This window comes from Pholcus phalangioides, unplaced genomic scaffold (genome assembly GCF_987345545.1).
Source record: "Pholcus phalangioides strain wild (caught in Gottingen) unplaced genomic scaffold, Ppha-v1.0 ptg000015l_1, whole genome shotgun sequence".
In the NCBI taxonomy this organism is placed as follows: domain Eukaryota; kingdom Metazoa; phylum Arthropoda; class Arachnida; order Araneae; family Pholcidae; genus Pholcus; species Pholcus phalangioides.
This window is the reverse complement of record NW_028301608.1, coordinates 77,217,792-77,245,383: the sequence shown is the minus strand read 5'-3', so window position 1 is coordinate 77,245,383 and position 27,592 is coordinate 77,217,792. Positions and strand designations below refer to the sequence as shown.

General features: G+C 37.9%; 1 protein-coding gene across 1 annotated transcript; it reads left to right on the top strand.

The window, feature by feature from the left end:
- Positions 1–26,369, top strand: LOC149076728 (uncharacterized). Its single transcript, XM_089244360.1, has 7 exons — positions 1–68; positions 1,247–1,334; positions 4,574–4,904; positions 12,296–12,425; positions 15,695–15,806; positions 23,841–24,131; positions 25,808–26,369. Exons 3-7 carry the CDS (start codon positions 4,601–4,603, stop codon positions 26,042–26,044), a joined length of 1,074 nt encoding a protein of 357 aa, XP_089100486.1. The 5' UTR covers positions 1–68; positions 1,247–1,334; positions 4,574–4,600; the 3' UTR covers positions 26,045–26,369.
- Positions 26,370–27,592: the final 1,223 nt, after the last annotated feature.

The window sequence follows — 27,592 nt, the reverse complement described above, 5'->3', positions numbered from 1 at the left end:
CTTTTCTGAAAAGAGAGGCGAATGCGTTCTGACGACCATGCTCCATATTTTCATGGATTTTACGTAAGGTAGGGTGCTATAGAAAGTTTATCTCAATAAAATTAGGACAATTTAAATAGCCACTTGAAAATATCAAAATGCTGAAACGTAAAGAAGTCTTTTTCAAAACCATTTTTCAAATTGAGGTTCTCGTGAAAATCTTTGGAAATCGAATAATTTGATAAATTCGCGAAAACTACATAGAAAGTTGATTTTCTGATATTAACTCGATTACCTAAACAAATCTGTATCATGTGCAATCACTATTCCTTCTACCCATGAATATTATTATGATTGGTACTTGTTTATTCTTGGTGTTCGTTCTATTAGAGCGTACTATCGGTAGTCATCCGCCATTGCAAATTCTATCAGCAATTGATCGAGGTCAACTCGGAATAAATTTGTCTAGGAAGAGAAAAGTAATTTTTTTTTTTTGTAAATATCAGTCATTTTACAAAACTAGAATAAAAGAGCTCTAAATTTTTCAAATTAATAAATGACTGCCTCATTATTAGTTTGTTATTTATTAGTGACTAATTATCAAGGTTTTTTTCTGGTATTTTGGGTATTTTTCCCAAATATAGTCATAACCGACCCTAATTTCGCCATTGTTTGGTACGGAAAGTGGGTAATGCGCAACTGGCTAATGCGCCCGGTTTCTATCTAAAACACCTTTATACATTACCAATACCCTACCAAGATTCTAATGCAAACCGTCAACTGTCAACAAATCAGCTACATATAGTGAGAGAGAAAGCAACGCTTCTTACCTTCTTACTGTAAGCGAACACCTGCAAAAACATCGATTCTTACCAAGGACGCGTGTTCGGCAATCGGCGATGAGAAGCGATTTGATTGTAAAGTAAATGTTGACGACCTATCTGTCAGACGTACTAATAATGAAAAAATGAAAAAATGCTAAATAAATTCCGCCAACGGAATTTACATGCCCTGCTCTGACGATACTCGATTTCAAAAAATAAAAATGGTGGGTAATATACGAGAAACTGTTTTTATTGATTTGCGTGACGCGTTATTGGACAGTTGTTTTTTATTAATTCGGTCTGTTGATATATTTCCCGTCTCTTTTCTTTTATTACCTTCACGCGGAAAGATAACGTCTCATAAATAGGAAAATTATCTTTGACAGCTCTCCCTACCTTTATTGCTATCTTTAGTCAACACAAGTGCTTTCCTTATCTTCTAGAAGCTGTAGAACGAGCATGCGCTGCGGTGTCTACGATGTTGCACCTCAGAAATATAATAGGCTAATATATGAAGCTGATCATTATTAGGTGAGTGTTTCAAGTTTATTTATTCATTTATCCTTCTTCCCCCCTGAAAATGAGAAGCGAATTTACAACCGCCTCTGTAATGAAAAGGATTACAGATATTGCCCTTTTGACAAGATCATACTTTTCGCACTCCTCGGCATCAATGAATTTTTTGGAATTTTTCTAATTGAAAGCATCTCTTTTATTCGGACCGAAAATAATGTAAATGTTTAGTTTTTAATACAGTAGTTCTCGATGCATTACGGCCCGTTACAACGAGCGTTCGGATATTTTGTGCCTTTTGTTCGAACCTCTGGTGAAAATTTAGAATAAAGTCGTTGGTTATAACACGCCCTTTTTTTTTTGTCTCTTGACATGCGTGATGAAATGCATGGTTACCGTATTTCGGCATGGTATTCTTCACATACAAGGCAGGTCGTTCGTTACCTTAAAAGATTTGAGTTCTTCGCAAACTTGCAGAGTATATTATAATAAAATAAACTAGGTTTTCTAATGCAGTAGGTTTTCAACGTGTGGTACAAGTGCCCAAAGATTATTATCATCTTTAACCTCTGCAGTTTTTTGGTGGGTACGCCACGGAAGCTAAAGAAAGGTACTTGCTCTTTTGTATGGTTACTAAGTTGGTTACGCATGCGTACTTGGTTTCATCTTTAATTGCTTGTAGAAGTGAAAGTAGCGAATATAGCAACAGTCTGTGTGTGCTCGCGTGAGTGCTAATAAATAGTTTACCGGTAGTGATGCATTAATCTCTCACCAATTCGTAGCGATACAGTGGTGAAAATTTCATAACTTTCGCTTTATCATAGCATATTTACCGGTGTAGAAAGGTAATTTTAACAAACAATGTAAAGGGTAATTCAAAATGAATGGTACACAAATAGAACATGCCTTTACAGCTCTTTCGTCTGTTCTGGTGTTTGCATTTTGCATCTTTTTTTAGCTTGTGTTGCGCCGCGCGCTGTTTTGATCAGTAATGCGCACTGAAACTTAATCGAATTTAATGTAATCGAAATTTTGTTTTTGGAAGTAGGAAAATGCCAAAGAAAACTCGTTTACTGAGTATTGATGGGGCGAAATACTTGCTCTCGGAGAGAAAGCGATGCCTAATCATAAAAAATTTCGAGAACAATACTAAAAGATTAAAGATGTTGGTTACAGTTTCATAAATAGGCTCGAGAATGAGCTTGGACATGAAGGCTTCTTTCTCTTGCCATTCATAAACAAAACGACAAATATGCGTAGTTTTTACATGAAAAAAAAAATCCTCCGGCATAATGCATATAGGATACAACTTGCCTTGCACATGTCAGATTGTTCCTAATGTGATTTAAAACAATTCAAATGTCTAGTGTGCCATTCCAAAACATCATCCCATTTGCCACCAAAAAAAATACATGCTTTTTGGGCAATTCACATCGATTTTGTCTATGCTGTATAAACTATCAAGGGAAGGTGTGCAAAGCCAAAGTGCAAAATTCCTCTTACAAAACAGTACAGAGAAAAGCAATGTGAATTAGCCAAACAGCGTGTATCTTTCGGTGACAAGTGGCGCGACGTTTTCTCTGATGAGAAGAAATTCAATTCAGATAGACTCGATTGTTTTAAATATCACTGACCTATGCAATGACAGAGCCATATGTTAGAAATATTGGCCGATCAAGACAATTTCGATAGAATTTCTATTTTGTGAGGTACCGCTCCTAACTTTTAGACATTTTTTGTTCCCACCATGTTTCAAAGCTTAAAGGATGTTGGTTTGAGCCTGTTCAGTGGAGCACTCTGAGTAGTCCATTGAGAAGTTCTTTTCTTAATCTTGTAGAGCACTTTCGTAGCATTTTGACTCATGCTTACAACAGACATGGTACTTGGTACGAAAACAAACATGATCTTTTTGCAGTCATCAAACAAGCTTAGAATATGATTATACAATTTGTTATTTACGGCGCTCTCTCTATCAGTGACATCCCGAATGATAAAGATCATAAAAAGGGTGTCTTTCTTGATTATTTTGATGAAAACGAAATTTTTTGAGCATAGTTTTCAATTTTCCTTACGCTTTTTTCCAGGGTTCGACCTTTACTATAATAAGGAAAAGAAAAGGCGAAATGCTTCGAAATTTTTTTTGCTTTTTTTTTTGTTTCTACATAGGCCCTACTTGCACATAGATAACAAGCTTAACATAGATGAGTCAGCGAGTAGGGTGCCAGGACCGATTTCTTGGAAGGTGACACATAAATAAATGTATGTGTCCAGTACCTGTACCATCTTTATTGTATGGACAGCAAGGACAGTTAGTGAAGTTTTTATATGAATTTCAATTAAAATTCTAGCAGTATTGATTAACCCTTTAAGTGGTTTTTAAAATTTTCCTGATCCACATTATAACTGCCGCATTTGAAATTGCGAAACCTTCGCAAATTGTCAGCTATTTTCAAGAAGAATTTTTTTTTCTGATTGCAAGCTGATAACTGCTTTCGCCACCCTCCCAACAAGAAAATTTACGCCGCCCATCGCTTCTATTTCTCTCACTATGATACAAAAACACCCACTAGGACTTGTGTGACTTTCTAGGAAGAGAAATACTTTTTTTGTGAAAAAAAAATCTTTTTGTACTATTTATATATTGAGCGTATATTTCTCTTTCCCTCTTTTCTCCACCTTCTCTTATCTCACCTTGAACAAGAGCTGACTGCGCCCACTGGCAGTTGATTGGTTGGAGAAAGGGGGGATGGAAAACGTGTTTTACGATAAATACCTTCAACGCGTTTTTAGAAGAAGAAATATTTCGGGCTGGCGCTGAAATAAAGAAGATCCAAGTTCGACGAGATATCTCGAGACTGCTGCTGAAAAAGGGTTAAATGATTTTCTGAAACAACGACGAGATTCAAACGTAGAGAGAGAGAGAGAGAGATTCCCTAAACAGATAACATAATGAATTGCTTTCTGTGGGTGTGGACGTAGTTATTTATCTATTCCTGTATTTGATTACATGTTTGCGAAATAGGTACAGTGATTAGAGAAATTTTTATATCATCATCGAATATACGGTTACCAATATTATGTTTGTTATAAATGATTGGATATCTAAAAAAAAACTGATCGAAAATTGAATTAACTGATTAAACTTTTTTCGATTAAGCAATTGAAAATTGTAATTGTTTTCATGCCATATTTTGAATGTTTATGATTATGTGGGTTGATTTCGTCTCAGGTTTGTTTTTTTTTTTTTTTCCTGTCAGGAATGTTGCCAGGGCGAAGTGAAAAGAATGATTTATAAGGTTTCTCTGTCACTACTAATAATCAGCAGTATGCTAATCCGTTTTCTCAAAGGGCAAAACTACGCCGAAAGAACCGGTGGCTTGAGACGCACAAGCGCAGAACTTTTTCCTTTCGAAGATAATGAAGATTCCGACGCCCTAGAATATTATTATGATTGGAGTCAAATAGAAACAGAAATTATGAGGTGGAACGTCGAAGAATATCCGAATCCTCAGAGAGAATCGTCAGCATGCCACCGGAAAGAATCGACAAACATATGTGACCCAGACGATATCTTGTCCGAAAAACAAGGTGAATACATTGGATTTATTGTGCATCATAAATATTAAAAGTATGATACATATACAACCCAGCCCGCTTATAACGTAATAAGATATTACGAAGTATCGATTTATCGGTTATAATAAATTCTTCTATGTCCCCCCCCCCCCCCAGTGAACCTCTTTCTCTTTTCCTTCAAACCGAGCTCAGGTCTATCGCCATTAATCGGCAATTTACTACCTAGTGGTTTGTGCCGGAAGGGTAAATGTGTGTACCTAACAGTCTAAGTGAGTATCTAGTGTTGTATCTGATTTTTTCTCTCAGTGCTGCCATCTATATTTACAAATATAATGATTGAATTATATTTGTATCGTTTGTGGGCCAGTTGTTTTCTGTGGCGAGACTTTTTAAAGGGGATAATCAGCTCGCATTCGCGCCTCAAAATTTGGAACCACAGAAAACCAATTTCAGCCGACCAGGTGGGTGTTCGAACCCGGGACCTCACGATACGAGTCTGTCACTATGATCACTCGACTACCACAGCAAATGGGATTGTCTGATGCTTTCTGCAATTGTGAACCAGCAGTGAATCTGCAATTACTCCAAAATAGAGTTTAAAATAGAGGTCAAAGGGTGAAATTCGCGCCCTCTCTGGTCTGATGCCCCAGACCCGTCTGCTCCCTTCCCCCCTTCCCAGTTGCGGTTCTGTTTATAGATATCGTATACAACGAAATTTTCGCGAGAATAGAATTTTTTCATTGGATAAAGCTCCATAAAATTAGAAATTCTGTTTCAAAAACAAAGTCCGAATGTGCAAGTACTATACTGTACCAATATAAGAATGGCTATGGGTGTGTTCTATCATCACCATCAAAAGCCAACGTCGATCTCTAAAGCAATAAACAGCGCGCACTGGTTTTGTTCATTCCCGTTTGAATGAAGAGAGATGGGTTTAACCGCAGTCTCGTTCACGACACTATTCCTTGGTCTTTGTTAATCCCCCGTCCATTAAAATGCCTCAAAAAGTTTAACGGGCAACTTGACAGCCGATTCTTAAACTTTCGCTACCCGTAGTTCCCTTACCTCAGTCAACGTGTTAAGCCGCGGCTCCCAAAAAAATTCCAATTAAAAACTCTTAGAAATATTGAACAGGCTCATCATCAATATCGACAGATAGTCTCTGATAGGACATACCGTTCACAGTCGATTTAGAATGAAAATGCTTTCATGACTCTTGCCAAGTTATCGAATTTGTGATCATTTGATTTTTGTCGCATCATGATCAGTTTCTGCATACGAGGGCGAATCAGACCAGGACTAAACCAGGCCCCTAGGTTGTGATCTTTTGATGCCCCTTTCCCCCGTGCCATACATTTCACGGGCCCTTCTATAGTAAATTTATAGCTTGAAAAAGCAAAAAAATGATGAGAATTGTTTGTCCCAGGACTGGAGCTCTATCAGCCTCGCCTTTGTGGGGGCCCATGCTCTACGCTTTATTCCCGATTCTGAACTGCAGCGCTCGACTTTCTTTTCATATGTCTCGCCAAAAGGTTGGTGCGCTAACCCATGGGGAGGGGTGGATTTCGTGCGGTAGCATTGTGTTCTACGATCATCTACCTGCCGTATTCGCCGACAACCGCAGATGAAAGGATTGGAGATCGAAACAGATTTGTAAAATTCAGGATTTTAACCAATCCGTGTCGATCTCGATCTCTAATCCTTTAACCTGCTATTGTAGTTTAAACGCTGACGGTTAATACGGCTATAAGTGCAGTTACCGGAACTCGAACTCATACCTATCAAACTGGGCATTGGTGCAATAACCACACAGCTATATACTGTGATAGCAACATATTCCATTTAATGTTCGCTTATCGTTTTTACAAAAAATCTTGTAAGCCTACGTCAATTATACCTCAACTGAATCCAGTATTACTAGCGATCGATATTTGGCGTGGAGACACGTGTACGTCTGTCCTATCGACTGCATCCCGCACAGATCACAGTGGGTGGTACAAAAGCAGTGCTTGAACCAAATCCACGGCGTGTCGTCGCAGCAAAAGCCATAAAGTTTAGGTTAAATGAGAGTGTATATAAAAAAGACGATATTATGGACAAAGACTAATTTGCTTTATTATATCTTTGTTCGTACAGTCCAAAGTGGACGTAAAAAATGCCCGTTTATCTAAAGATGAACGTTACCAGTAAACACGCCATTCAAATCCTGAACGGTTATCTAAAGATCTGACATGAATTAACTATTTCATATCGAGGTGTTAGGTATCGGAATAAATTCTCCGAGTCGATGCACTAATTTTACAAAGAAGCTTTAAACGTTGATATTACCCAAAACCCTTTTTTTTCTAGAGAAGTTCATCTGACCATCGCAGCTGGTGACTATGTTGCAAGTTTCCGCAAACTTTTAGAAAAAAATAAAAAATAATATTGACTAAAAACTTGTTTTTTAAAAAATTGGTAGATTTTATTTGAAAAATTGATTAAAAAATGGTAAAATCCATTTAACATTGAATGAATTCAAGTGAGTTCGTGAAACGCGTTAAAAATCATCTATTCTGACAGAGAGTAGTTGCTATAGAAAAAAACGTAACATCCTCATTAGATCCAATATGCAAGAGTAACTATAATATACTAGCTATAATACCCGGCGCTGTCCGGGTTTTCTTCAATGAGGCTTTTTGTATCACAAGATATCTCCCTCTTTCTTGACGGACATGCAAACCGTGTCCAAGTTAACCAATATGGCGACTTCCTGCGCGACTCATGAAAGAAACAAATCTAGATGTAAAGAAACGTAAAAATAAATATATATTTTTTTCTTTTTTTAAAGGGCGCTAAGTATTTCGCCCCCCCCCCCTTGAAAACTTGCAAGTTATCCATCCGCCTGTTTCTACTTCAAAAAATGCTTAGTTAAAGCTGTGGAATTTCTTTGATGTACTTTTTACGGGCCAGTAATTAATTTTAAAACAGCCTAAACTACATGAATTTATGCAGTTCAATATTAAAAGACAATACAGAGACATTAATTTTGCTTGAAAAGATGTAAATAAAAAGTTGAAATCAGCAGTATGCTAAATATTATTGCATGAATGTCCAACTCTAAAGTAGGTCCGGCTAATTACTTCATATTTAATCTCCTTTGCTTCGTATATCTCTAAGCGAACTCAATCTTTCAAAAACCGATTATTCAATAAAATTTTTAAAATTATTGATGTGGCAGGAAACCCCCATTAAATTTCCGCATTTATACAGTAAAATCGGCAATTTTAACACAGATTTCTATGCGGATTATCCTTTGCAGTAATGCTGATGATGATTCTGACGACTATTGAAAAGTGGCAAACCATTATAAAAGGCATAAACTATTGAAAATATATACTGGTAGCATTAAAGAAGTGACAAGCCATTGTAAAGGCATATACACTAGGGTGGAACGAAATTTTTTTTTTTCGAAATTGCTGTTGTAATATAATTTAAAATATGCCTTTATGTGAAGAAATGCGATTCCTAATTTTTTTACCCAAAATTCAAACTTCTTGAGGTTCCTCATCGCCCCTAAAATTTTACGCACGTGTGGAAATCTGTAACATGGCACCGCGGAGGAGGCTTTCCTATTCTCCTGAACACGTGATTCGTTAAGTGAACTGGATGTTTTCCCCTGTTTTCAGTATTCATCTGCAATCTTACCCCTTAACTGAGAGGGTGTATAGCAGTCAAAATCACGACCAGAAGCTTTTATTGTGACATTTTAGGAAATCCTAAAGAGTTGGATTCTCGGGTCTTACCCACCTGTGGCGATGTTATGCTTTGTTATTCGCTAACTCAACGCAATATGAAGGCACAACAATCAAGAAAAGATCCAGTTATTGCAGATATTCTTGAAATTATCGTGCCAAAGATAGAAAATATTTGGAAAACTGCTTCGATTCCTTCAATGCCTTTCTCACTAACGGATATGCAAAATTTTCAAAGACTTTTATTAAAAATACAAGAATCTTCAGAAAAATATGAAAGCAAGGAAAGATTCTCAAACTTTCAAGTTGAACTTGGAATCTTTTCAGTGCGAAGCACGGAAATTGTTCGACATTGCAGCATGCATATGTGATTTTGAAGACAGTAAGTGTGACAAAATGAGAAAGGTCCCAAATTTAGAGCGAGATTTCTTGCAAGATAAAAGAAGTACACGCAAGATGGCGAGTGGTCGAATAATGTCCTGACAACGAAGAAATTGAAAAACAATGAACAAAGGAAAATGAAAACGATATCCCGTTTGAAGTCATCTCAAGAAGAAACGGCGGAAACTAGTTCACCAACCACTGAAAACTCATCTTTTTATCCAACGATTCTGAGGAAAGTGATCTAGATGAGCAAAAACAGTTTGCCGTTGAAGTTAGCATTTCCATCTACCAGTACCTGAAGCTGGTCCATTAATCTGTGCTGAAGCAAGTACTTCATTTGCTTTTGAATTTCTACCATCATCCTCACAGATGAGAACTAAATTACCAAATGTTGCTCTTGCTTGTGATAGAACTGGTGTGTCTGATCGATCAGCTGAAATTATTGGGAATGCTGTGCTGGAAGATGTTGGGTTATTGACGAAAGAGAAGCCAAATATGACAATAGACCGGATGAAAATAAGGCGTGAAAGAGCATCACAGAGAGTTCTTTTGCAAGATGGAATTCCTAGAACAAAATGTACGCGGAATATATTTTGATGGTCAAAAAGACAAAACCTTAGCTAATGTCAAAGAAGGTGATTCTTTCCATAGAAGAACCATATCTGAAGAACACATAATTCGGGAACAGGGAAAAATTTATCTTGGTCACACAACTCCAAGAAGCAGTAGAGCAAAGAGATATAAAGTTATTAATCCTAGACGTTTTGAAGCAAGATTTCGATACGAAACAATTGATGGCGATCGGATGCGACGGAACTGTTGCCAATACTGGTTATAAAAACGGTGTTATCAGATTAATAAAGAAAGAAATGGGCCATCCCTTGCAATGGCTTATTTGTCTTTTTCACTTCAATGAGTTACCTCAAAGGCATCTTGTGAAGCATCTAGGTGAATGTTCCATCAGTCCACGCGGGCTTCAAGGTGATATCGGAAAAAGTTTGGAAAATTGTGAAAGATTACCTATTGTGAAATTTAAACCAATTTCTAATAACCTTCCGATAATGGACAGTGACAACAGTGATTTAAGTGCAGATCAGATATATCTTGTGGAAATAGTACGGGCAAAAAACTGAGAATCAAGAGAATTCTAAAAATTAGAAATGAAGGATTATCAGAAGCAGAAAAATCCGTACATTCCATGTACAGCAACATCGATACTAAGGCAACATCGATTTGCAAAAAAAGTGAAAAAACACCCTTTTTCGTTCCACCCTAATATACACGTCTGAAACGCATTGCTAGGGAACCACGGTAACCGAAGTAAACGTTCGGAAAGTGATTGTTGAGACCCAGAAACCATTGTTTCCCGACAGTTTTTCACCCATTTAGGGCACCGGGCACCTGCCCAAGTCCCACAAATTTTTAAAGTAACCTATTGCCTCAGATACCACTCTGGGGATTCTTTTCAATGGTGGAATGGTGAACCTAGTCAGTTTTTGGGCTTGTAAAAAGCCATAATGTTTGTGTTGCCGTTTGTTGAACGGGCGTTTTCTTCGTATACTTATATATGAAAAATAAATATAGAAGCAAATTGAACACAGCTCCGGATTTGAGTTTGTATTGATTCTCTTTTGAGCCTAATTTTTCTAAACTTTGTAATTCAATACAGTCCCAAATCCCAAATATCACATTAATTTTTTTTCCAATGTTTGTGTTAATTTGTTTGCTTACTTCAAAAATAAAAACTATATAATGAAAAAATAGACCATTTAATTTAATTCAACATATACCTATTTTAGAAAAGTTTTCGGAATTTGCAATGGGTGAAACAGATTGGTGCGGGGGGGGGGAGATGCTTGGAGGATTCGGGGTCAGGGTTTACGAGGAAAGTAACTGAGTCAGCTGGGAGTACGGGAGCTGGAAAGGGTTGGGAACCCTGGCTTAGATGGTAGAGCACTCGTACGGCAAGCGAGAGACCGGGGTTCGAGTCCCCGTGGGGGCAGTGATGAATTTTCTTCTTTGTAATCTTCATCTCGGCGAGAGAAGCTCATAAAAAAAAGCCCACCTTTCTTGGGGTGGATTGGAGGTCGACACCGACCTTCTCTCCCATAATCCTTTGCGCCGCGAAAACTGCTATAAGCTCCTTCGTCAACCATCTTGAATCAATCACTTCCGTTCAACCTACGTAACCAGTGACGACTTCCGAAAAGAGGGGGATTACCGGCATAAACTTAACGTCATGTGAACGGTTTGTAGCGAAAATCCCCGTTACCGGGAACTTCCCGGGATGTTTAATTGTACATGTGAACGGGGCTTTTAATTCTGCCAGTATAATAGTTTATGCCTTTATAATGGTTTGCCACTTTTCAATAGTCGTCAGAATCATCATCAGCATTACTTCGAGGGTCAGGAAAAGGACGATCCCCATAGAAATCACTGTTAAAATTGCCGATTCTATTGTAGAAATGCGGAAATTTAGTAAGATATTCCACCACATCAATAATTAAAAACATTGTATAGGATTCTCGATTTTTGAAATATTGAGTTCGCGTAAAGATATACGAAGCCCAGGAAATTAGGTATGAAGTAATTAGCCGGACCTACTTTCGAGTTGGATATTCATGCAATAACATTGATTTCAACTTTTTATTTACATCTTCTCAAGCATGAAAATTAATGTCTCCGTATTGTCTTTTAATATTCAACTGCATAAATTCATGTAGTTTAGGCTGTTTTAAAATTAATTATGGGCCCGTAAAAAGTACATAGAAGAAATTACACAGCTTTAATTAAGCATTTTTTGAAGCAGAAACAGGCAGATGGATAACGTGGAGTTCAAAGGTGGATCGCAATACCTAGCATCCCTTAGAAAAGGAAAAAATACTCATTTCTACGTTTCTTTAAATCCAGATTTGTTTCCTTCATGAATCGCGCAGGAATTCGCCATATTGGTTAACTTGGACACGGTTTATATGTCCCTCAAGAAAGAGGGAGATAACACGTGATCCAAAAAGCCTCATTGAAGAAAACCCAGGCAGCGCCGGGTATAATATATAGCTAGTATTTGATATTCGTGAACATCTCCTGATGATACTGATTACTGGTGTCAATTGCGGAAACGTTGAGAATGCATCCACATTAGCGATGGTCAGAAAGCCCGAGAAAAGAAATCTCCTCTAAAAAACATTGGATCATTATAATAAAATTGTAAGTTGATCAGCGGAGTGAAACGTCCTGTAATGTGTGTGTATGTGTGTGAGTTCTTTTTTATTATTATAATTTTAGCAAAAGACTTGGATAGTTTAATTCGTCAGATTCATAATGAAACTTCATGCATATGTAAGGTTTGTGCGAATCGTGATGCGGGAATACAGATTGGCATCGCATTACTGAAGCATATTTATCAACCGTACAGGTAGGTGTGAGTTATGAATCCATCATTTGATTCATTAAATTTTCATTTCGATAGACTAAGACCAATAATACTTACTCAATTTTCTATCAAAAATGTATAGTACTGTATATAATACTGTCTTCTCTATATGATACTATAATGCAAATACAAGGCCACAACAGGCAAAATGCCCAGCGAGGTAATGTTACGAACTTTCGACGATAGATGGCGCGATTCGTTCGATGGCTCTCAAAATGTCGAAATCAGTCGATACCGGTTTCGTGCTAAGCGCAGCGACATGCGATTGGCGGAGAACTGGCGGGGTGTGTAGAGAGAAATCTAGAAAGTCCCGCCGACTAGGAAACTGTGAAATAGAATGTTGTGGAGTGTTCTTTTTCTCGAAGTTTCTATCCGGGTTATAAATACCGTGGCGCTCACAAGATGGCAGACTGAGAAAGGCGAGACGGGTTCAGAGAGGCACAAGGAGATTCAGTCAGTCGTGTTTAAACTGAGCGAGAAAGTTGTTAGCTCTCTGGTTAGCTTTAACGTGTAAATTGCTGTTCTGTAAATAAATCTGTGTTTGTCCGTCGAACCGCTTCTTGTTTTGCAATCTCGAAGTCCTGTGGAAAATTATCCGGAACAATACAAATCAGCTATAATACCCGGCGCTGAGCTGGTTTTTTTCAATGAGGATTTTTGGATCATGTGATATCTCCCTCTCTCTTTGAGGGACATACAAACCGTGATTGTCCAAGTTAGTCAATATGGCAACTTCCTCTGCGACTCATGAAAAAAACAAATCTAGATTAAAGAAATGCAGAAATGACTAGTTCCTCCCCCCCCCCCCCCTGAACTTCAAGTTATCCACCTGCCTGTTTCTGCTTCAAAAAATGCTTAGTTAAAGCTGTGGGATTTCTTCGATGCACTTTACGGGCCCGTAATTAATTTTAAAACATCATAACTATATACATTTATGCAGTTGAATATCAAAAGACAATACGGATTATCGATTGGTAAGGGACAATGCGAGGTTATGGTGTCGCAGGGAATTTTTCTCTAATAGGGTTGTTAATAAATGGAATAGCTTACCCCCGGAGGTAGTAAATTGTAACACAATTGACACGTTTCAAAAGAAATACGATAAACATGTTGGGGTAAATCGAGAAGCTATCCATTCTTAGAATAAGACAACCATGAGTATTCTTTATGGGCGTTGTATAATATTTTATCATGTGTATATATTGTTTATAATTTTTGTTAATTGCATTTTTAATTGGGTTGTGTATTTTTGAGATATATGACATCCATATTTGTTATGGGCATCTTTTTCTCAGCCACTTCGTTAGGCATTTTGCCTGTTGTGGTATCTTGTGTTTTGCCTGTATTTGTATTAATTTTCATGCTTCAGAAGATATAAATAAAAAGTTGAAATCAATGTTATTTTGTATGAATATCCAACTCAAAAGTAGGCCCGGCTAATTACTTCATATTTAATTTTCTGGGCTTTGTATATCTTTAAGCGAACTCAATATTTCAAAAATCGAGAATTCAATACAATTTTTAAAATTACTGATGTGGTGGAAACCCCCACCAAATTTCCGCATTTCTACAGTAGAATCGGCAATTGTAACACTGATTTCCATGGGTATCATCCTTTTCCTGACCCTCAAAGTGATGCTGATGATGATGTGTCTATTTAAAAAGCCTCATTACTGGGAGGATTGGAAAAGGGACAAACCATGATAAGGAATAAACTATTTTATACATAATACTGGCAGCATTAAAAAAGTGACAAACCATTGTAAAGGAATATGCACGTCCGAAACTCATTGCTAGGGAACCACGGTAACCAAAGTAAACATTCCGAAAATGATTGTTGAAGCCCAGAAACAATTATTGCCCGACAATTTTTTTGTTCATTTCGGCATTTGCCCAACTATGACGAACTTTTAAAGTAGACTGTCGTTCAAGTCAGGTCCCGTTTGGTATATATGCAAAATTTGGCGACGATCGATCCAAAGTTTTATATTTTGAAAATTTGTATAGAGAACACACACAGACACAGATAGAGAGAAAATAAATCTTATATAGATTCATTAACCCCTAGAAAAAATGTTCCAGTTTTTCTCTCCTTCTTTCAATGAAATGCATTTTATCTTTCCCCTGTACAGAAATTCTCGAAAAAAATGTAAGATACCATTATTTCAAGTAAACAGAGTAAAAGACAGTATACTTCAGTTAGATCATTATTATCATTTATATTTAAATGCCAGAATGGTTTTTGGGATATTATATGCATCCGCTGTATAACAAAAGACTATGCACATACTGGGGGTGTCTATGTGTAAATACAGTAAATTTTTATCACAGAAAACGCTTTTCTGGAAAGGAAAATATCATCAGCTTCCTAATTTCTTATCTAACAATAAGACAAGGACGAGCATAAAACACTTTAAATACTGATTCATATTTAAAGCCTGGTATTTTTATATGCCTTTTTAAGGCAAAATTCCATTTGCATGGTTTTTTTTTTCTCACCAGAAGTTCACTAGACTCTCAACTATCCGGCCTCCGTACTATATATATCTAGTTTAAAAACAATAGGCTGGTATATTCGTATTGGTGATTTTATTTTGAACGGCATTTATATATATAAGATGATGGGCGACATCATTTGAAACATTTTTTCTAATTGAAAGTTTTCTCTAAAACCAACAGGTCAGGAAATAGCCATTGGACAACGATAAGAGTCAAAATGATGTATAATGTATAGGAATTACAGTGTAACTTGATAAAATTTTCGGAAATTCATTTTCCCCCTTAAATTTCGAACTAGAATAGACTGAATAAGGTAAGGGAGTAAAAATGTCACACAAACCTAATTTTTAAACAAAAAAATAAGGAGCAAACATTGCCATGGTTGTGTATGTGCAAATGTATTATTAAAAAAAAAGTAAATGATAATCTTCGATTCATGTTTATTTCATCCACACACAAGAGGTTCGTAGAGAGTTACTTTGTAATCCCATATCAAAGCAAACATTAGGCATAACAATAGCAACAACATAACAATATACAACTTCCGACTGCTATAGCAGTCTTGCTTATAACGCAAGTATGAGCGCTTGTACGACCATCAGCAATTATTGTTGATGCTAACAACAAAACGCGAGGTTCGTTGTTTTTTACATGTCAAAATTTTGCTTGCTTTATCTCTTATTTATTTATTTGAAGTAATTCGTGATATTGAAAAAAAAGTAAAGTACAAAATTTTTCATCTATTTTGAAAGCGAACACCCTGCAAGAGTTATACGCTCATTTGCGAAGAATTTGCGATCAAAATGGAAACTTGGAGAATGTGATGATGATATTCTTATCGTTGTGGTAACTGAGGACAGACAAGTAAGCAGTTGTTTTTACATTGACGAACAATGGTACCGTTTTTGCTAATAGACAATCAATATCACGCATTTGTGTACGCGTAAGGCAAAATTTGATGCATTTGTAGAAGCAAAATCACTATGTATTGGAGATACAGGTGATTCCGAAGAGTGAATAAATAATTCAATCCAAAAATTTTTTAACCACTTCACGGACGTAATATTGCGTACAAACGCCAGTGGAATAAATTCAATTAAAAAATATTTTTTTTTCCTCTTTCCTCATCATCGCGAAACTTTGTTGCAACCCCATGAAACAAAGTTAGTTTCCTTTTACCTCCGTTTATCTCTAAACTCGAATATTAGTGTGATTTTTTTTTCACATGTCATGTATCCTTCCTTCTACTATATAACATAAGAGCGAGAGAACTAACTGGTAGGATGAGGGTGAAAACAGATCTATACATTTCGTACGTGCTCTCTTATCAACTTATCTATTATACTGTTTTCCTTTCATTTCCTTCCCCGTCCTTTTCTTCTACCTTTTCCCCCTTTCTCCTTGTTTTTCCAACGTTAGGTTGGAACAGGGTTAGCATATTTATCACCAATTCGTCAAATAGAATTTCGTGCCAATAGTTTGTTGGTGAAGGGGTTAAAATTCTTTGTTTTTAAAAGGGCCAGAACCGGGGGGGGGGGAACAAAGGGTGCAACTGCCCTTTCGGCAAATTTTAAGAAAGGACAGAAAATAATACCGAAATAAAATCATCAAATTTCGCAGTGTGAGGCGGCAAAATCTTTTTCGCAACCCCTCCCCCCCCAGACAAATATTCTAGTTACCACCCAGATTGTTACTATATACGAAGAAAAAACCTGCCTTTGTTGGTCTGTAATTGAAATTGCAGTCCCCAATCTACACAATCGGAACTTAAATCCGCTCCAATATGAGCTCACTAACTGACAAGGAAAGGGTCGGAAGGTGTCATCCTCAAAAAATTATGAAAAAATTAAAGTACACTGCTCAAAACAATTAGGGGAGCACATGGTTTTAACAAAATTACGCAAAGATGTATACCGATAAGTAACATAAAATGAATCATCCATAATTTAAAGCCTAGCAGGAAACGGAAGAAGAAAACTTCATATGCAAATCAAAGTTCATGACGTCAAAAACCAGAAAAAGAAGATAAGGGCAGAAATCGGGATGTTGCAGAAACGTCTGTTTTACTGCCGTAACTGTGAAATTCAATTGCGCAGTATTTTTTTTTTGAGAAAAGGTGACTTGAGGAAGTCTCAACAACGTGATTTTCCGGAATCCATGGCATGGCGTGTTATAGGCAGACTGGAATCCGGGCAAACACAACGTAGTGTCGTGGACACTGTTGGAGTCGCCAGAAGTGTTGTTGCAAGGCTGTGCAATCGATTCCAAGAAACAGGAAATGTTAGACGTCGACCAGGGCAAGGTCGGCCACGCGAGACTACAGCAACTGATGACAGGTATGTACGGTTAACAGCCCGTCGAAACAGAACAGAGAATGCTATGCAGCTGCAAAGACGGTTGCTCTTGGCAACAGCACGAAGAATGTCCAGCCAAACAGTACGTAATCGGCTTCACGAGGGAGGGCTCTATGCACGTAGGCCAATGGTCTGCATTCCGTTGACCCCACGCCACCGTGCGGCCCGAAGAAGATGGGCTGCTGAACATCGAGATTGGGAGCAACATGATTGGAGCCAAGTGCTGTTTACAGACGAGTCCCGATTCAGTCTGGAGTGTGACACCCTACGTGTTCTGGTATGGAGGGACAGGGGCACTCGAAATAACCCTGCATTCGTTCGTGAAAGGTCACAATACAGACGAGCTGGTTGGATGGTATGGGGTGGAATCAGCATAGGTGGACGTACGGACCTGCATATCATTCGGAATGGCACTTTGACGGCCCGGAGGTATACAGACAAGAAGATACTGCGACCTCATGTCATCACTTACGCTGGAGCCATTGGAGATTCCTTTGTTTTCCAGGATGATAATGCCCGACCGCATAGAGCTCGTCTGGTGGAGAACATGCTTGAAGCTGAAACAATACAGCGTATGGAATGGCCAGCGTGCTCTCCTGACCTGAATCTTGGACGACGCATTGCTGCGCGACCAAGGCCGCCTGTTACTGTCCGAGACTTACAGATTGCACTTCTTGAGGAGTGGAACAGTATTCCCCAAAGTCTGATCGATACCCTCATCGCATCCATGGCAAACAGGTGTGCAGCAGTCTTAGCTGTTCGAGGAGACCACACGCCCTATTAAAACTCATGCATCATGTCTAAACAGTACTTTTTTTTATCGTTTACATGTAACCAAATTGTTGCCCTAAATTATCTTTTCATGTTTTTTCCATATTTTCAAAGAGTTAAAGCTTAATTCCAAAATTTTTTACGTCTTTTTTCTGTATTGCGCATTGATACGCGTGTACTATCCATTGTATGCCAATACGTGGCTGTCTCGCACGGTTTTCTTCACTTTTTTGCTTGCTCCCCTAATTGTTTTGAGCAGTGTACATTCATCTCACCCAAAAACACATAAAAACAAAAAAACAAAAATAGCGGCGTTAAATTATTAAAGCCCCAAAAAATTATTAAAAATTACAACAGTTGGCTACTTATCGCCTCTCAAGTTTCTTGGCAATATCCATGAAGAACTCCAGCATTTTTCCCCCGTAGAAACTGTCTAGTAACAGTTGAACCTCGTTTATACAGCGTTCAGGACGCCGAGCCAAAACGTCCTATTAGGTGGGACATAGTATGTTCCACGAGAGCTTGCTTGGGGACGCTGAGTAAGATAATTAAAGTTAAAGATAATAAAAGTCTTTGTTAGGGTCCGCGGTCGCCTCGGGGAAGCAATAGCTTTCATGGCTTTCAATACAAAGGCCGCGGAACGAGCGTCTTCCTTTGAAATGACCGAACAAGTACGGATTACTTCACGCCGGCTGTGGTTTTCGCGGTTTATGTGTCCAACAGACTTTTATTATCTTTTACTTTAATTATCTTACCCTACGTCCCAAAGCAAGTTCTCGTAGGACACGTGCTTTAATGTGTCTTTTAAACTGAGACGTAAAAAAAATATGACTTCTTCCCCTCCCCCCCCCCCCCCCACATATATTATTATTCAATAACAATGTGGGAAAAATAATTAAATCGCGCAATTTCAAATCACTTAAAGAAATTAGTGGACCATTACCTTTGTGGTACGACATTGAGTAAAAAATTGCAACAAAATCTTCTCGACTTGGGAAAATTTCCCATCTTGGACTCATTTTTTTGGCAGTAGATGACTTGCAACCAGCAGCTTAGTCTTTGATTTTGTTTCCCTGCTTCATAATCGTTTTCAAAGTTGTCACGGATATTCAACTGTTTTGCAAGATCGCCTTTCGTCATAAATTTAAAATTCTTGTTGAATTCTTCCAAAATTCCCAGATTATTTTTTTTAAAGAAAGTCCTTTTTTTGTTTTGTCGACATTATGAACGGCGGATTTGACACAGACGGCAAGCAAAGCACAACGAAAGAAAATTCCACAGGAAACGATCGAAAGAACTTATTGTATGTGTACCGTATGTGTCTCTTATCGGCAGACCTGTACCCCCCAAACGCTTACTATATGAGGACTTTCTTACCGTTTGAGGATAACGCTGAAAACATTGAGCATTGAGAGAAGAAAAATTCTGAAAGGACATATCACCGTCAAAACAATTGAAACCCGTTTCTTTTGGACTCACCGCGTCTGCGTATTCTCAGAAACAAGCAATAAACAAGTCACTTAAGAGTCCGCTCTAAATGGCCATCAGCTTACTGGCTATTTTCGTATATGTCAGCAACAGCAATCATCTTAAAATTTATGGTTATTACGGTGACAATGTGCAAGAACTGTTGCAGCAACGCGTTTGGGGCCGTTCAAGTATTACGTCAGCAAATTTGCAGCCATTTTTGACCCCCCTCCCCCTTGTCAGCAAAATTTCGTTAGCACTGCCCATACCTCCAAACGCATATTGGTGGTATCAGAAACGTACGCAAGAGGGGGAGCATAGGGGACTCGTGCCCCCTCCCAGACGAAAAAAACATTATTTTTTTAATGCAAAAAATATTAAAAAAAAAATAAAATTTCGAAACAAAATACCTTTATATGTTATTATAACCAATTTCTGTTAATTTCAATGCTGTTTGAAGGGTAAGAACTCAAAATTTCTCTTTAAGAAATTCATTGCGACCCACCCTTAAGCGCAGACCAAATGTGGCCCTGAAGATTATCTGATGTGGCTGAAACCTAATTTTGTAAAAATGTACTAAGCGGCACATTTACAAATCGCTTAAATTACCCGTGGCACAATTCCAGAGCATTTGAGTGGCACACTTTCAGATCACTAAAGTAGACCTCAAAGATCACTTTCACATTCAAAGATCCCTTAAGTAACCCGTGTCACAGTTCCAGAACACTTAAATAATCTGTGGTACATTTAGAGATCCCTTGAGTGGCATGTGGCGCAGTTTTAGAGCACTTAAACGGTCCCCAGTGCGGTTCTACATCACTCAAGTTACCCGGGAAACATTCCCAGATTACTTAAGAGATCCGTGGCATAATTATGGATCACTTGAATGATGCGTGGCACAGCTCCAGAGCACTTGAAGGATCCATGAAACATATAGAGATCACTAAAGTGGCTCTGTAGGGGACTTACCAATGGGGAGAATGTTAGTTCAGGTGCACAAAACTATCGAAAGGTTTTTTTTCCGTTTTTGGCGCACCGAATAAGATGTCATTGAGAATATTTCATATCTTAATAAAGGGTAGTTGATGACGTAAGCATCGTCCAAACCTCCTCCCTCCCCATCGATGCTGACATAATACTTGAATGACCCCTTTTCACTGCATATAAAAATTGTGTGCGTTCGATGGACGTTTTTCCAAAAGATTCGGTATGCGCGTCGAAGTAAAAACGTAGAATAATTGAGGTTCTGTGGCGAATAAATGAATTACTTTAACATTAAAATGTATAGGAACATATTGCGACGGAAGCCAAACGTCGTATAACCGTATACCGAACGCCATATACAAACGAGGTTCTACTGTATATATATTTATCTTTTTTCTTTCTTTCTCTATCTGTGCTTGTGTGTGTACTTAATCATAGAACCCCTTTATACGCGTATATGAAGGCGTCTTACCTAATCTAAGACGACTTCATATAAGGAGTTCTAACCTAATCATATGTTGTTTGAATGACGTCACTCTAAGGTTTTAGGATTTCGGGATTTTTAATTTCATTCTTGGCCTGTATTGGTGTTCAAACTATTAATATCTACAATTTTTTTGAGTGGCCCATAATAATTCCGCCAGATATTTTTATATTTTTGGGCATATTTAAATGAGTAGAATTAGCGGTAATTTTTTCGAAGCTTTTTGAGGAGCACATCTTCCGACGCTTTCTTTGTGAGTTAGAAGAAAGTGTCCGGGATTCCCTTTAAAGATGCAGCGCTAATTGACTTTATATATTTTTTATTGATTTATTATTACTTTAATAATTATTAATTATATTAATTTATTTTTATATGGAACATGGATTTTCCGGAATGACAAAAAGAGCTAGGGCTTCACGTTGAATTCCCCCACTTTAACACGCAACAAAAGGATGAGAAAGAATTTCATGGATTTGTGCTAAGAAATACCACTACCGTAGTTATGTGTAACCCCTGGCGTAGGCAAATCCGAAACACTCTTGAGCCAGGATAGCTTTTTGGCAGTAAGAAACAAAATCCTTTCCGCTGGAAGGAGAAAAAAGTAAATCTATTTTTTTTGAGAGAGAGAATTTTCTGTAAACGCTATCGTCAGTGAAGTCCTGAGTCCTCCAAGTCAAACAAGGAAGCCCGAAACAATTGAAGGTTTTCATCTCATTTCGCCATATGCAATACAATATATTTTTTCATTTTGGTTTTTCATCAATATAGTAAAAGTAGTCCCAAAGCATGTACCGGTCTCTGGACTTGTTTAGATAGCTATGATCACATGACAGGCAAAGCCTCTTTTTGACTAGCCCTCATTTAGGAAGCTTTGCTACACTAATTACATTTTGAATTGGGTTGCTGTATTTCAGAAACATGACATCCATATTTGTTATGGGCATCTTTTTCTTCAGCAAACTCGTTGGGCATTTTGCCTGTTGTAACCTTGTATTTGTATAACTACTCGTGCCAAGAGAAATATCTAGTTTGTCAAGTCAAACTCCGTTTAAGGTCTATTCACACATCAATGCAATCGTCGTACCATCTTTCTTCAGACGCCGATGCATCCGACCCGTTACAGTGTGGGCTATTCACACACATCAATTCAGATGTCGGTCAGGTTACAGTCACTGTCACGTAAGGGACCATTCAAGTATTACGGAAGCAGATTTTTGGCCATTTTTGACCCCCCCCCCCTTGTCAGCAGCTTAGAATATTTCATATCTTCAAAAAGGATGGTTGATGACGTAGGCAATCTCCAAACATCCCTCGCCCTTGTCATCAAAAGTCAGCAAATCCGAACCCCCCCCCCCCCCCGATGATGACGTAATACTTGAATGACCCCTAATTTATCACCAAGCCAGTGAGTGGTATCATGAGCAAGTGAGCGCTAATTTGCTAACAAATTTGATAACTCATTAACCATGCTCACTAACTTGTTCAATGGCCACTTCTACGGTCACTTGCTCAGAAATTTGCTCATTCCTATGCTCCCTTGCACACTAACTTGCTCATTCGCTACTTCCGTGCTCACCTGCTAACTTATTTGCTCAATACCCCTCACTGATTTGCTCATTCACTCATTCATATGCTCACTCACTTACTACTACTTAACCGCACATGCACCTCGTGCACATTAATCTACGGAATTTCTAACGAATTGGTACATTCCAGAATGTGCGTGTTCGTGTTGTGAACCAAATATGAAGTTTGTTTCCGTGTAATGCTTATTTTGTCTATGTGCTGTTTTTTAACGATGATGTTTTTCATCAATTTTTCTAACGATGAGTGAAGAGTGTAATGATTGAATAATTCTACCATTGTGTAGACCTGTTGCTCCCTGTGGCGGGACTTTTTACGAGGAGATGGCTCGCATTTGTACTTCGAAGGTGGTAACCACAGAAAACCAGCTTCCGCCGACCACCACTGTGGGCGATGGTGGGGTTTGAACCCAGGTCCTCACGATGCGAATCCGTCACTATGATCACTCGACCACCACAGCGGCCACTTGCTTATTAACTTGCTCATTCCCTAATTCTGTGCTCACTTGCTCACTGATGTCACTTAATGACTCGATCGAATGAGCCAATCAGTGAGTAGGTGAGCACAGGAGAACTGAATTAGCAGGTAAGTGAGCATAGGAATAAGTGAGTGAGCAAATCGGTTAGCAAATTAGCACAGCAGTGGGTGAATGAGCGAGCAAATGAATGGTGATTGAGCAAATAAGTTAGCAAGTGAGCACAGGAATGAACAAATTAATGAGCACATGAGCCTAGGAGTGATGAAATAAAAAAATACATTTTTACTTGAAATTCAGGAAAGATTACCTATCTGAGCTCTAAGGCGGTTGTCCGATTCGTCAAAAAATTTCCTTCCAAAGAAGCCGAAACATGACGGCAATCAAACTGACGGGTCGGATTTTACACTGCATCTGATGAATGAAAACGCTAGCAGAGGAAACAAGAATATTTTTTCCACTGAGACGAGACAGGAGTCTCGTGGCTGCAACGAGCCGTGATGGAAGTATTTGAATAGACTGAAAGCTTTCAAAATTTTTGCTCGTATTGCGAGACATTGCTCGTTTATCACGTCAAAATTTGTTTAAAAAAAACTTGCTCGTCTTGAGCAACACTCATTGAGAAAATCCTGCGTACGCCTATATGCTTGTTTGTTTAAAACTGTATCCTTTATTGAATAACAAATAATGAAATAGGTTTGAACCATCAAATGTTTCGCCATTAATGATTTTTCGTTTGTGAAACAATTTATAGCATGTATTCATTTTTCTCCCCTTAGTCATTTACTGATGTGGGTGTTGTTTTAACGAAGTACATCTCACTTCACGAAGCATACGAAATATTCTTAAAGAACAAAGCCCACTTTACTGCAGGAAAGTATTTCGACGGACTGAGAGGAATGCTCAGTAAGTACCATCAAGCCTCACAAAGAATATCGAGGAATACAAGAATGCAGATGGAAATTTTAACATCAAAAACTGAGCTAGCAGGAATTATAACTGCTCCTTTGCTCGCAATTTTCATCATCATTCTCATCATTTTCTTCTGCAGGCGGTACAAGAAATCAGAGGTAACGTTTGATTTCATTACGTACAGTACATTTTGTAGAATAAATATACTATTTAGTAAAGAAAGTATAGCTATGCCACATTTTACTAGCGAACCGCTGACCCTAGAGACATACTTCCAATTAGAAAAAGTATCCAAAAAATGTGTACACATCAGATTTGTCATTCATATTGCAAGGGGTTGTTTAGTTATTAAAATACAAAAACTAACTTTTTATATCGACACCCTGTCCACAAAAACACAATGAGAAAATTGTTGCCCTGTCTTCCTGAGGCGAACAAAAAAAATTCCACGTTACTAAATGTAATTTTCACTGAGATATTTGAATTCAAAAATCTGAGAAAAGTTGGGAAAGAACAGCATTAACGAAGGCTGTCATCCGTTAGTTTATGCTGTTCTTTCCTAACATTTATCTCGTTTTTGAATTCAAATATCTCAGCGACATTTTGGACTTTAGCCAGGGATATCCAGCCATTTCGCGAACTGGCTGGAAAAAGCCAGAGATTCGGACATTGGCAGGTTCAATTTACAACGAAATTGGCCAATTCGCGAACTGGCCAATTTCGGGCTTTGGCAGCAACATATACCATCGCATAGTCGGACAATTCCATTTATTGATAATGAAATCTTTATAGAATGTTTTTTGCCACTCTTTTTGCACAAAAAAATTTAGATTTTTCTCCTTTCATCAAAATTTTATCTAAATTTAGTTTCTATAACGTGAGGTCGTTATAAACGAGCATCGACTGTATATACTTCTATTCCAAACTAACCCAAACTAGGAAATTCCTATGTTTTTTGCAAGAAAATACGGTGTTAAAGGGCAGGAACATAGTGCACGCTGGTTTCCGATTGTGCCGTTACGGTTTGATTAAAAACTCGAATTTCCAGTTTTTTAACCAATCCGTAACGGCACCAACTCGCAGAATCGGAAACTAGCGTTCACTATGTGTTCGCACTCAAAGACACTGCGCTGAGAATCAAGGGCGACACAGTTCGTGATGGCTTCAAAACGCCAAAACACTTAAGAGTACAATCAGGACAGCGTTCTATTAATGGCAACAAAATACCGGGTTTTACGGAGCTAAGCCAAATGGGACTACTGCTGCTGGGGGGGGGGGGGGGGGCTCCAGAACAAAGATCGCAAGTGCGGTTGATATAAGTGTTGTAGTGAATGACAGAGATGAAGACCAAATATTGTTTGGTAATATTCTATTCACAATGATCTATCCAATGATAGACAGTGTCTTGTCCAAAATGCCGACCTTGATTCAAGGCATTTTTACTGCGACAACTTTTCGGATGAGTAGACACTTCGGTCAGATAACTAGTATACAAGACATATCAAGGAAAAAATAAGCTTTGTCAGGATAATTATAGTAAATGTACATGCACCGACCATAGGCTATAGACTTGGAAGTCTGGGGGGGGGGGGGCACGATGATGTCAATTCATATATACATTAGATCAGTCGGCTCCACCTTTGACGCTGGGGGGGGGGGGCGTATCTCCGCCCATGGCACCAACGACTAAGTCTGTTGATCACGAGTCATTTGAAATATGAATTGGTACCTCCCAATCAACTGCAACAATTTACTTTCTTTAGAATTTTGGATAGTTAATGAGATTCATAATTTGTTTTTCACAACATAACTTCGCTTTTGTTTTCTCTTCCAGTCTGGAATCAATTGTTTGTGTTTGCAGAGTTCAAGAGAGAAGCAGTCAAGAAGCAACACATTCACTAAATCAAACTCAAGCAAGCAAGATAGTGTATTAGGATGCTGTTTTTGTTATAAAGCAACCCATACACTTTTACCTTCATCTGAACATACCACAGCGGATAACATTGAAAATGCAAGTCACTCAAAGTTTATAACTGAAAGCAAAAATGATTCAGCTACAAGTAAAGATTGAAAAATCTGAAAAATTTCATCTACATCAGAGTACAATGCTAATAAAACTATAATTTCTCTTTGTAAACCGATGAAATTGTCGCAGATTCATTTTTACATTTAAAAATATTCTCCAAGTATACAACAAAAATATTCAATCAAACGGTTCTCTACCTATCTGTCCTAGGCTATATACTGTGAAAATGCTTCTTTAAATTTATTTACTTTATTATGAAAATAGGCTTTGAGCTTTTACATTTAAACTACAAATCATACATACTTTCTACACATTTTGAGCAAACAAGGTTGACAAGAAAACGTACAGAAAAATTAAATATCCACTCCAGAACAAGATGGTGTAAAAAAAGTTCATTAATTTTTTTTTTTGCAAAATGGGGAAAACGATTACAACTTTTTTTCCCAAGTTCAAAATTAACTGAGATAAGCATGCATTATGATCCAAGTCTAGCATCTTTGCAAAGTGGCCAGTCACTTCACACATTGTCCTGACTTGGATACCCACCACATCACAAATTAACAAACCAATTGCTGGCCTTTTGTGAAGACACGATTCAGACACAGGTGAAAAATTATTAATATTAGTGGGGGGGGGGGGGGAAAGAGTTCTCAATTACTTTCTATATGTATACTGTATTATTGCTCGGGGAAAATAGAATAAATCAGTAAATTTGATAAATAAATAAAAAAGAGGCCTAAAGGATTCTGCCATATAAATTATAGGCTATACTAAAAAAAGATCCGAGTCAAACAGAGCTCTGCCAGAGAAATTATACACTGAAAAGAACTCAGCAAGTCAGAAAAGGTTGAGAACCGCTGGACTAGACTATAATCATAAACAGAAGAACCTCTCTTATCCGGAAAAATTTGAGCCAAAAGTAGGCCAGTTGAAATAAAATCTGCTGAAATCAAGATTGAAACCAGTGCAAAATTAATTATGTATGTATCGTGTTCATTAGACACTTCATAAAAAAAAATATTGTTACATGAAAAAAATTAGGCAAATAACTTACAATAAAAAAAATGAATGATTTGGTTGTAGAGCCATAGTACAAATCTACATGTAGCATCACTCACTACATACTTATTCCACCCAAGCTGGCCAAATGTGGCCATCAAAGTCACCTTTACCTCATAGGCCCCAAAGCAGAATGTTTTGCGATGTCATGCAACAAGCCCTCAGCTGACTGAAAATGTTCTGCGGTAAAAATTCGCATATACATAATAGCGTTTTTCTACACTATTCTTAAAACTCTCCAAGATTGTGCTGTGACAGCACTGGTTGTTCTGCGATGTACGTCACACATTTTGGCACATTCTGCTTTGGGGCTCATAGGTCCTGTGACTTCAAACCCAATTTTGTAAAAATGAACTCATTGTGCATACGAATACTGTTTGTTGTGCTGGTGATATAAAAAGTTATTGTGCACATTGAACACTTTTACTGTAGCTCTCACCATATAGATACCAGTGGTTAAAATTGCATCAAAATTCAACATAAACTCCTATTTAAGAAGAGGATTGATTTTTGGTTTTTGTTTCAAAACATTTT